The sequence below is a fragment of the Panthera onca genome, chromosome C1, assembly GCF_046562875.1.
Source record: "Panthera onca isolate mPanOnc1 chromosome C1, mPanOnc1 haplotype 2, whole genome shotgun sequence".
Taxonomy (NCBI): Eukaryota; Metazoa; Chordata; class Mammalia; order Carnivora; family Felidae; genus Panthera; species Panthera onca.
In genome coordinates this window covers 201,011,846-201,023,383 of record NC_138346.1, presented here as the reverse complement: position 1 = coordinate 201,023,383, position 11,538 = coordinate 201,011,846, and the positions used below count along the sequence as shown (strand labels likewise).

General features: G+C 53.4%; 1 protein-coding gene across 3 annotated transcripts in view; it reads right to left on the bottom strand.

The window, feature by feature from the left end:
• Nucleotides 1-6,196: 6,196 nt before the first annotated feature.
• Nucleotides 6,197-11,538, bottom strand: part of WASF2 (WASP family member 2) — a 73,480-nt gene continuing 68,138 nt past the window's right edge. For all 3 annotated transcript variants that reach the window (XM_060626518.3, XM_060626520.3, XM_060626519.3), the window contains exon 9: nucleotides 6,197-10,290. In XM_060626518.3, the coding sequence (XP_060482501.1) occupies nucleotides 10,133-10,290 (158 nt within the window). In that variant the 3' untranslated portion in view covers nucleotides 6,197-10,132. The remainder of the gene's footprint in view (nucleotides 10,291-11,538) is intronic.

The following is an 11,538-nucleotide window of genomic DNA, read 5'->3' as shown; positions in this document are numbered from 1 at the left end:
CAACCACTTGCTCAAACCCACACAGCTGCTCCAGGCTAGGACTCAGGTCTTTCTCCATTTCTCCGGCCAGAGCTCTCTCGCCAAGTATTCAAGGCTCCTTCCCCATAGTGGCCACAGGACTCCAAGGGGAGTGGACATGCCAACAGGGGCTGGGTCAGAGCTGGTGGAGGGCAGACCCAGCTCCAGTGCAAATACAAAGCAGGGAGGTCCTGTCAGGTCAGGTGGAGTCTTTCCTTCCCCACCTTCCTGGAAGGTCCCCGGAAAAAGACCCCCACTGAGCAAACACCTCCCCCATGCCAAGCTTTGGTGCAAACATTTCACACATCACCATGGCCTTTTCGGTGATGGCTCTCTTCCCATCTTACAAAAGAGGTAGTTGAGGCTCTGAGAGTAGAGGCTCTCATTCATTCACTGCTGTCCTTATGGACAACTTGAATTTCAGCTCGGGGAGATAGTAATAAGGAGACAAATTTAAGATTTGGCAATGTCAGAGAGTGAATAATCCGCAGAGAAAAATAAAGTAGGAAAGGGGGCCACAGGGAGTACATGTACTCTGTAAACAAGGGCTCCCAAAAAAGGCCTCACTGAAGGGGACATTTGATCTGCTCAAAGTCACATAGTAAAGAGTTGAACTGGGATTTGAACCCAGGTCCATTTGAGTCCAAATCTGTTTGTTTCCCTGGGTAAGGGAGTGAGTTTCAAGAGCAACTCAGAAACAGCAAAAGCAAAGAAACTGCGGCAGGGAACCCTTTCCCCAGGCTGAGGAGAAGTTGGGGGTCTCCAGACTCCCCCCAGACCTCTGGAGTGAGCAATGTGTAGAAGGGCCTCCTTACTGCCTCTCCCGTGTCCGAGGAGCCCCGCCAGGGGAGACCAGGTGCCCATACTATTCTGGGCAGACTCGGCCTTTGGCCTCCCCTTCCCAGCTTCGGTATCCGGGGCTCAGCAGAGCCTAAGCCTTTTTGTCTGGGAGGGCCTGGGGGTGCCCCGTGCCGGGGGTCCTCCTCGGTTTATCGGGGTGTGGTTGTGTGGTGGACCTGAGGCATTTCTGGGCGCCTGCGGCTGGGGTGTCTCTGCCTTGGGCTCTGGGCCCACCCTGAGGGATATCTGAATCTGCCCCTTGGGTTGCAGCCTGTGTGTGAGGTGGAACTGGCTGGCTTCTCCTTCTTCCAGGGATTCTGTAGATACAGCTGAGGTCCTCCCTGTACCCCCACCCTGTGCTTCCTCCCAGGAAGCCTCCTTGGCTGAGTCCTCCCATGGCCGTGAAGATGTGCTTTATGCAACATACCTTGCCACACTTCTCGAGTAGACATTATAGAGCTTGACCTCGTGTCAGCATGGGGGCCCCCCGAAGGCAGGGCTGTGTGTCCCCTTGCAACTGAGGGTCCCTGAGAGAAGGGACATGCCTGCCCTCTCAGAATGAAGCGTTCTATGTCTCTTTCAGCCTCAATTCATCTGGTACTCAGCACTGCATGCCTGGCTGTACGTGTGTATGTGTGTACCTGTTATTTGGGGGTGTCTCCAAGCCCCTGACACTTTTCCAACCCGGTGCCTGATCCCACCCTACCACAGAGGCTTGGGAGGGTGACCTAGGCAGCAGAAGGGGGAGTCCCCAGGATTGGGGGGAGGTAAGGGCTGGGGTCTAGAGCCCTGCCTTCCTGCTTGGATAGGCCCTAGGGCCCACCTTTCCTCCTCTTCTTCCCAGGTCCTGTGTGGGGGAGGGGAGGAGCCCTGAGTGCTGAGCCCCCGCTGGGGCCATGACCGCCTCTCCCTGCAATAAGTGAGGAGACAGCAGCTATTAATATAAGATGAGTTCACGGGCTCACAGCTTCCGCGGGCTGGAAAACAGGCTCCCGGGGCTGGGGGCTGCGGCAAGTCTCATCGTCTGTCAGATTCTCTCCTGGAGCCCGGAGCCCGCCAGCCCCACGTTCCCTAGCTTCCTACATGCTGAGGCCTGTTATACATGCAGACCTATGAGTACACACACATGGGCACACACAGGCACACATGGGGGGGGTGTCCAGGCCCCTGGCCAAACACACATATGCACATACATCCAGACATGCGTGTACACCCAGATGTATTTGCACACTGGTACATACACAGTGTGCACACAGATATATCACTGCACACATGCTAATCGACTTCACGTGCACATTTGCAGGCAGATATACCTACTTCAGTGTACGTACATGCCTTCACACAGAGTATACACACAGACTTACCCCTGTATACACATGTGCACGAGGGTCCAGACATGCTTGCATACCCATCTGCACACCACTGCACACCCACATATATACAGACACAAAACTGCACATGTATATACAGATGGTATCTGGTCAGGTACGCACATTTGCATATAGGACCACATTCAAGGACTTGAATGCATGTATATATGTCCTTTTGCACACAGTGTCACACAGGCTCCCTGCTGCTATCGGTGCTCAGCAATCATGAATTCACAGGCAGACCCTCAGTTTCCAGCCAGTAGGCTGGCTCTGCCTCCTCTCCTTCTCTCTCCCCTCCCCCACCCCCATGACAGGCAGCAAGTGCTCCTGCCAACCCCAATGCCTGCCTTCAGCTTCCCGCCCCCCGGGGGTCCCCAGATCCCTGATTAACCCCCTCGCTAATTGGCCACCAGCCCCTTGACTTTGCTGCAGGCCTTCTCGGGGAGCTGGGAGCGAGAGGCTGCAAATTGGCCAAGCAGGATGGGTCTGGGGAATAGAGTGCGGGGGTGGGGTGGGGGTGCTACGAGCCCAGTGCCTGGCTGGAGCCAGAGCTTAGGTGAACACTGACATCATATTCCCTTGGGAGGGCACCCCTATGATTCATGTGTACACAGTCACATGAAACCTTCCCTGCACACACATTTACATACACTCCCCAGTCATGCAAATGGATAGAATTCACTCTGCTTTTTTACACAAATGCATGTATTTGCATATACCCAAGTACATTCATGAACAAACCCAGTACGTGTGCAAACATGTTACACGTACATAAACGTACCTGCCAGATACACAGAAACCACTTACACATGTACATCCAAACACACCTCACCTAAGCACACAAATATAGTCACATGTATACAGACTTGCAAACATGTACGCTTACATGTTACACATGCCTATTTGTAGGCATATATGAACGTACGTCTACATGTGAGTGCACGCCTGTGGAGCCTAGGCACGCATGCACACCACTCACGTGTGTGTACATACCTTAGTGAATATAGCCTCCTCCAGCTCTGCAGAAGAAGCCTGAGGTTTGCAGTCTGCTGGTAGGGTGGGGGGTGGCAGAACCCACCCAGGGTGCAAGTTGCCGTTTCCCAGTCTCCATCTCAACGCCTAACTCTGGAACGTCCGCTGGGTTCCCCTCAGCCTTTAGGACTCCAGACAGAAGTGCAGAGCTTCTGGGACACCTAGCTGGCTCAGTCAGTGGAGCACGTGACTCCTTGATCTTGGGGTTGTGAGTTCAAGCCCCACATTGGGTGGAGATTACTAAAAAAATAAACTTAAAAAAAAAAAAAAAAAAGCAGAGCTTCTGGCTTAGTCTCTGTTGTTCCTATCTCCTGGACTCTGGGTCTGAGCCCCCAGGGTGTTCTACTCTCTTGTAGGCAGCTTGGGGCCTATAAGAAGAGGATTCTATTTCCATGCCCACTGCCAACTTGCTGTGTGACTTTGGACAAGTTGCTGTGTCTCTCTGCGCTTTGTTTCCTCAACTGTAAAACAGCACTAAAAGGTTTTGTGTTGGTAATCCTCCCAGGACTGGCCTAAAGAATCCATGGGGTCGTGTTTATGGATGTAATGTACTCGGGCACATATGTTTGGGAGAGGTGTTATTTCCGGACATGGTGAGATGTCAGGATGGAGAGGTTTGCATACATCATGGTCAACTTAACTCTTCACTAAATAGGTGAGGAAGCTGAGGCCCAGAGAGGGAGCAGCAAGGTGGGAGCTGAAAGACCTGACCTCTGACTTCTCAGCCATGAAGTCTGCTCCTCTTTAAATATGTATCCAGCGTGAGCAGGTAGGTGTGTGCACAGTTCGCAAGGTTAAGGGCAGAGTGGCTGACTACTGAGGTGGGAGGGGGTATCCACGCAGGACTCCCGCCACCAAGGTACTGAGAAGTCGACCATGAGAGTTTCCTGAGGGTGTGAAAGCCTTTTTCTTTTTTGGTCCTCCAGCTCCAGACCTCTCTCTAGACACCTTCATCTCCTGGGGCTGAGGGGCAGTCTACGCAGAGCACCTGAAACTGCTCCCAGCCTCATTATCAAGAAGGGAACTAGCTGACAACCACCTCAGAGCAGAAGTCACAGGAAATAGTGCCAGGTTGCCCTGGTCACTGGGCGGCCAGGAGGGGGCAGTGAGGAACTGGCGGAGGCAGCGCGAAGGGAGGGGTGGCTCCTGAGGACCGTGTGAGGTTTGCTTGCTATTACGTGTTCCTGTAACCGTGTGCCGATCTGTGTCCTTGTTTGCACAAGGGCAGGGCTCTGTGTACGGCGTGCGCACGTGACCCTGGGCCTGGGTTCTCAAGTGTGCCCACTCACGTGGATATGTGTCGTCTTGTGTGTGTGTACGTCTTTGTGCAGAAACGTGTGCACCTTCGCGGGTGTGCGTGCGTGTACTGAGCGGTGTCTGTGGGAAGCCCCAGGCCACACCTAGGGAACCCACTTTGTTCCCGGGCAGCTGAGGGTGCAAGGCATTTTCAACTCTTATGATCTGGGACAGTTGGGCCCTCGGCCCAGCCCACTTGATTTCAAAGAACAAAAATAGCCAACACCTGTAAAACTGGGCACCAGAGGGTGGGGCAGACCCAAACAGAAGACCTTAACATGCCCCCAACGACACCAAAGACCATGATTCTAGATGCAGAGGTTCTGAAAGCTGCTTAGAGTTGCGTGGTGGACAGAGCACGAGCTCTGGCTTCAGAGAGACCCGGGCTTGAACTGTGACTCTGCTCCTGGCCAGCTAGACGGTCTTAGGCAACTCGACCTCTGGACTTGTTTTCCTCACGTGGACAACGAGGGACCGACCCTTCCCTTGTAAGGCTGAAATCAAGTGTGCGCAGTCCTGAGCAGGTAGCAGGCACTTAGCAAATGCTCGTTCTTCTCAGGATTAGCCCCAAGAGGTGAAGCATGGGGTCACAGCTCCCAAGTTGAGGAGCCGGAATTTAAGCTGGGGCCGCCCGCTTCCCAGAACCACATTCCTCCCTTCCAATTCCCCAGCAAGGGCGGCTCCCGACACCACCGTTTTGTCTTCTCCCAGGGCGGGCGTCTGGCCGCCTGTCAGTCACCGGTCTCGGGAAGCCAAGTGCTGACTAAACACAGGCCTGAGCAGGAGGGTGGAGCGAGGGGCTCCGCCGGGGCGAGCTGGCTCCTGCGCCCCCTCCCCTGCACCCCCACCTCCAGCGATGAGCTCAGAGCGGCTGGCGCAGCAGTTGCTGACAATTCAAAACTTCTGCCCCCTCTCCTGGGACGCCAGTGGGTGACTCTCTCTGAACAGCAGGCGTGACCAGCAGTCACCAACCTTGCTCCCACCCCTCTCCCAGGGCCACCCCACTGCAGTCTGCGGGGCCCGGGACTGGGACTGGGTGTCAGCCCATAAATTACCCCCAGGGACAGTCACCCGCAGCAGCTGTGCTCGGAACAACCGTTGCTTCCTGGGTAGGTCATTTTTTTGGGTCAGAATATAAACCCAGCCCCTTCGCCTTCCCAGGCGGGAGAAGGGGCGTGCGGCAGCCGAAACTTTTTATCAGATTCCACTGAAAATCACTCTATTTAAGGTAAGTTGCTTGGGTCTGAGAGGCAGACAAGATGCCGGCCAGATGTTGGGAAGCAGTATCAGCATTCAGCCGGTGCTCTTCTCCTGCCTGATGAAATGGCCAACAGCCGGTCTCCCCCCCGGGCCCACACACCCACCTCAGCCAGCTAGGAGGAACTGGGGATCGGGCCTTCTGGGTCCCCCAACCTGGTCTCCTTCTAAACCAGAATGGTTTCCGCCCTTCATCTCCACCTCCCACACAGGGTATACCATCCAGAACCAGAGGCCTCCTGCTCCTGGAGCCCACCCACACTAGACTTCCCTCCAGAGCTCTGGCCACCACCTGTGGCATTCAATGTTGTCCCCTTCCGATCACTTTTCCCATTAGAAACAGAGACGTGCACATACACAGACACACGCACACACACCAAAGGTGGCTGAGTAGCTACAAAGACTTTATCAAATTATTTAAAATGTCGGCATTTACATATTCGCATGTATATATAAAATTGTTACATGGAATCCTCAGGTCATGGGGGTGCTAATGTGGTCCACACATGAGCCTGGCAGGGAAACAAATGAGGCCAGGCTTGGAGCCACGGGGCTTTAAAAAAAACAGGACATCCTCCTAAGGGCCTAAGAGGAGGAGTACAGCGAAGAGGAAAGGGTCACCTCAGGGGTTTGGTTTAACCTCACCCTCACAGATCTCTGAATCTCCTTCCCACCCTCAGGGGAAAGGGACCCATTTCCAGACCATTTCCCTACAATGTTATAGGCCCACTCCCTAAAAATCGATGTGGCAAACATACCCAAGAATCCACTGGAATAGGTCCTTATAAATATATTTATATCAGAGAAAACAAGGCACTTTGGGAGCTTTACAGCTCACTCTCCTACATGTACATCATTCTAGACAGAAAGTAAAAATTGGTTAGTTTCTCAAGTGAGTTAACTGAGTTAATACAATAACAGAATTGTTCCCTAGCCCTCACTGAGACACAATATGAGGCACAATCTCCTAGCGAAACCTGGTCCCAGGTATGCAGGACCCCAGTAGAGCTCAAAGCCTGATGCCCCCAGGAAGCCTGACACTTCTCTGGAGCAAAAGCCCCTTGCCCTGGGGGCACTGGCCCCCTCCCCAGGCCCTGAGGTCAGGTGAGGGGGGCTGCAGAGGGAGGCAGGCAGAGAGCCGAGCTGGGACACGGTGGGAATGCTTAAGCAGGGTCACCAAAGCCACAGAGACCTCAATCTGTCCAAGCTGGCGCTGCAGAGCCGGAGGATCGGCGCCACGGGAAGAGATTTCACATTAGCCCTGACAACACCGCCTCGGCTCTGCGGTGACATTGGCCAGGGTCGTTTCTGAGGGCGCTTGAGCTTCCGTTGGAGGCGAGCTGGAGCTTGGGCCAGCTGCTCTGAGCCCTCCAAGGGACTGCAGAGCCTACCCCCTCCCGGTAGCTGCTCCTTTGGAATGTAGTCATCTCACAAGCATGGCAAAGCCACAAGTCACTTCTGACACTGCCGAATGGAAGCTGGGTCCCTGGGCCACAGGAATGGGGGCAGGTCCCCTGGGCTGGGCAGGCCAGGGAAGGGAGGTGGCTCCTTGGCTTCAGAGCTTAAGAGTCCTTATGAGCCATTGCTCCATACTCCTACCAGCCTTGGCCCAGTTTAAATAATCACTAAACTTTGCATTCTACAATTACAGGATTCCAAAGACACACAATTACCTGCACAGGGTCCTTTATCATCTTAAAGGGCTCTGGGTTTAAAGAAGTTGGGTTTTTTGGGGGTGGGGGGGTGGGGGGATGCGCATATGCATAAATAGAGCCCAGAGGGCCTCTCGGCTGACTGGGTCCCCAGCCCCCAGAGCTGAGGAGGCTTCGCAAGGCCGGCTGCTACAAAGCACAGAGCTTGGCTGCATAGATTTTAATGAGAGCGTCAGGCAGAGCTGTGCTGTTGCTCTCCGGGACTTGCAGATCATTACCAAACCAGCTGTAGGATGAGAACACAGCACATCGAAACCCTAGGAGGTCACTGAGCTAATGATCTAATCCTACCTTCCGCAGGCAGTGCCCCCCCAACCCCCCCACCCCCGCTCCTGCCCCCAGCCCTTTTTCCAGGGCGGATTGTGTCCATTCCAGAAGCCAGGCCAACACCGCCCCCTTCAAGGTCAGAGCAGAATGATAGCAAGTGGCGCTGGCTCCCCCTTTTCCGGAAAGGAGGGGGATGGGGGTAATTTAGTCAAAGCCATTAGGCCCAAACCCTGGCCTGGCCAGGCCCCAGGACTCCTATTTGGGAGAACCACTGCCCTCCACCTGCCTCTCCAGCCACTGCTGGGCTGCAGCCAGGGGCACCTTCAACAGCCATTTTAGGGTTCTGAAGAAAGCACCTTCAGCTTCCAAAGTGCAAGGAGGGAAGCAAGGCGGGGGCACACACAGCTTGGTATGCTCAGCACTGTAGCAGGGTACCAGACCTGTGCCGCAGACACCTGATCTGGGGAGGGCGAGGAGGGTATATTCTGGAGCGGCCCCAGCAGGAGGGCATGCTGGTCCCTACTGGCTCAGTCACCACGCCAGAGTTCAAGGAAAGAAGGCAGAGGGGGAGCATCCAGCCAGGGCACAGCGGTAGTACCCGTGATTACACACTCTCCTCAAGCCGGAGGGGTTTATGAGGGCTTTGGCAATTACTACAACCATTTGCTGTGCTGGGTAGAGACAGATCCTGTTTCTCTTTGTTTCAGGGCTCTGAAAGCTGGAGAAGCCAGGAGAAGCCGGTTTCAGCATAAGAGGCTACACAATAGTTAGGGCAGAAGAGAAGAAACCTCACTGTTGGCCAAAGCTGACCAGTTTTTTTTTTGAATAATAGCACCTGTGTATTAGCTCTGGTAAGAGGGGGAGCGAGGGAGGGAACATCACTGCACGCAGTGAGGAGGGAGCTGGAAACAAGACCCAGAGCCCCTCTGCCTTTCAGCCCTCCTCACGGCTGCCAGGCCCCCCTAGGCAGCTACCTGCGGCAGCCGCCAGCCTGAGGGACTGAAGTTTCTACAGCTGGCAGAACCTATGCTTAAATTGGGGAAATAAAAAGGGGACGAGTTGCAGAGGAATTGAAAACAGCACCTGTCAAAGCTGCCTACCCCCTTCCTTCTCTCACTACCTCTGGTCCCCCAGAAGGATGGCTCCCAAGGCCATGCGGTTCAATGGTGATAGTAAAGGGGAAGCAAAGAATTGTAAGACAGGCTATAAGGGTCTGAGCAGCACTGACAGGCCTGGCACTGGCTCTGAGCCCTCCTACTGGGACCCCCACCTATGGGGTAAGGTCTGGAGTAGCACAGAGCCAAGACTGCTCTGCCTAGACTCCAGCAAGTCTGGAACCCCTACCTGGTTCCAGAAGACACAGGTGACTTGGAATGAGGAACTCTGGGCTCCAGTTCTGTCACCAATCATCTGTGTGACCTGGAGCAAGTCATTTCCCGTGTCCAGATTTCAGCATCATCAAGAGGGCAGGATTCAAGGAGTTTACCATTCTTTCAGTCCCGCAGCTCTGAGTCTCTAAGCTTGATTCCTGACAGCTGGCAGAGGTCCACACACCAGTGTGTTGGGGCCAGTTTGGTCATGGATATTAGAGGTCTGAGCTGGGCTGTGGTGCCTAACGCACCTGGTAGTGAGGGAGGGACATTTAAGGGACACCTGGACACCACCCTCTGGAGAGGGAGCCTGGGAGGGAGGCGAAAACTTCAGCCTTTAGAAAGGTACAATTTCTGGGCAGATGGGGAGATGCTCCTTAGGGCCTGATGGCTCCTAGCATAAAGGACATCCAGACATAGAGATAGCTTAGCAAAAGGTAGCTCACCCTGCTCACCAGGGCAAAAAGGTGTGGCAGGCAGTCTGGCTGCTAGGACGTGTGGCCTGCTCTGCCCTCTCAGTGCATGGGAAAAGGGGCTGGCCATGTCCATGCAGGCATTAGGACCAGAAGATGGCTCGTATTATTCAAAGGGTGAGGGTAAGGATTCTGGAAGAAGACCACAGTTGAAAATGGCTCCTAGGGGAAGGCACCAACTCCAATCTAAGTCCAATCAAAGGGATCTGCTCTGGAGTTTTTCCTTCTCTTCAATATGCAACAGTCACTTGAAGGGAAGAGGGAACATCTCAGCTACTGAACCTCAGGAGCCCCACGGGGCCTGACTATGGGGAGACGGGAAAATATATGTTGATTTGGAGGAAGCACTTGGATATATCTTTGGTTGCTTCAGAAAAGGCTTTGGCCCCTTGAAATTGTTTTTTCCTCCCTCTTTCCCCCCATTGGACTGTTGGGATAGGCATCAAAGAAGGCAGCAGCAGGAAAGAAAAAGGAGGTGGGAGAGCAGGCAGAAAGAGTTAATCCGACCAGTCGTCCTCGTCAAACTCAGAGGAATCATCTTCCGAGTCACTGTACTCCACAGCAATTCGACGTGACAAGATGGTGGCCACGTCGTTGCCCACAACATCCCGCTTCTCTTGTTCCTGCTGCTCCTCAACCTTTCGCAGCTGAAAGCCTGGTGAGAGAGAGAGAGAGAGAAAGAAGGAGAGAAAGAAGGGTTCAGAAGGTGAGTAGGTCTCAGAATCCACACAGGACTGAGGAAGGGGGAGTGGCTACTGGTGGGTGAAGTATGGGGAAAGGGGGAAGAAAAAAAATCCTCTGGAAGAGCAAAGAGAGAAAGGGGGAAGCAAGAAAAGACAATAAGGGTTTATACGATTCTGGCCCTAGTGCTGTAGGCATGTTGGAGAGGAAGGCTGCCATCCTTTCCAGTTTCCATGCCGTCAGGCTGGTGAGGCCGGTACTCCTCCAGAGGCTCTGAGTGGGGAGTGGCCACCATACCGCACCAAGTGGGCACTCAGTCTGCTCAGTTCATCGATTATCACGGAGCTCAGCTGCCCCAACTTGTCTCCTCCAGACAATCCTTCAGTTCCAGGAGGCTCACACACAGAAGAAACCACTCTAACCCCTAGGGGCCAGACCTGACCTCTGACAGAAAGAGAATAAATGCTCCACAAGGGTCAGATGATGATGAGGGAGCACAGAAAGGTGGGGAAGGAGACAAAGAGGGAGGGGATAGGAGAAAAAGGGGAGAAGGACAGGGTGAGAAAGGGGGAAAGAGAGAAGGAAAGAAGGATGTGAAAGGCACAAAAGTGGAGGAGAGGGCCATGATGGAGTCTGGCCAGAGAAGTACCTTCTAGGGAGTAGTGATGCTTTTTTTTTCCGGGGCACAAAATGAATGCAAACACAAGCAAAGCATGTATTTTCAAGGAGTTCAAAGACCCCAAGTTAAGAACACATTACTTATTTTCACGACCCCGATATATCAAGAGTCACATGCTCTTCTAAGTCAGTCTAGGAACCCTAAGAATCCTTTAGTTTTTAATTAAAAAAAAAATTTTTTTTTTAACATTTATTTATTTTTGAGACAGAGAGAGAGCATGAACAGGGGAGGGGCAGAGAGAGAGAGAGGGAGACACAGAATCTGAAACAGGCTCCAGGCTCTGAGCTGTCAGCACAGAGCCCGACGCGGGGCTCGAACTCACGGACCGTGAGATCGTGACCTGAGCCGAAGTCGGACGCTTAACCGACTGAGCCACCCAGGCGCCCCTAGTTTTTGATTTTTTAATAGGCTCCACACCCAACGTGGACTCAAACTCAACGACCCTGGGAACAAGAGTCGGATGCTCTACTGACTTGGGTAGAGTACCAGGTGCCCCAAGAATCCTTTTTTTTTTTTTTTTAAATTTTTTTTTTTTTTTCAACG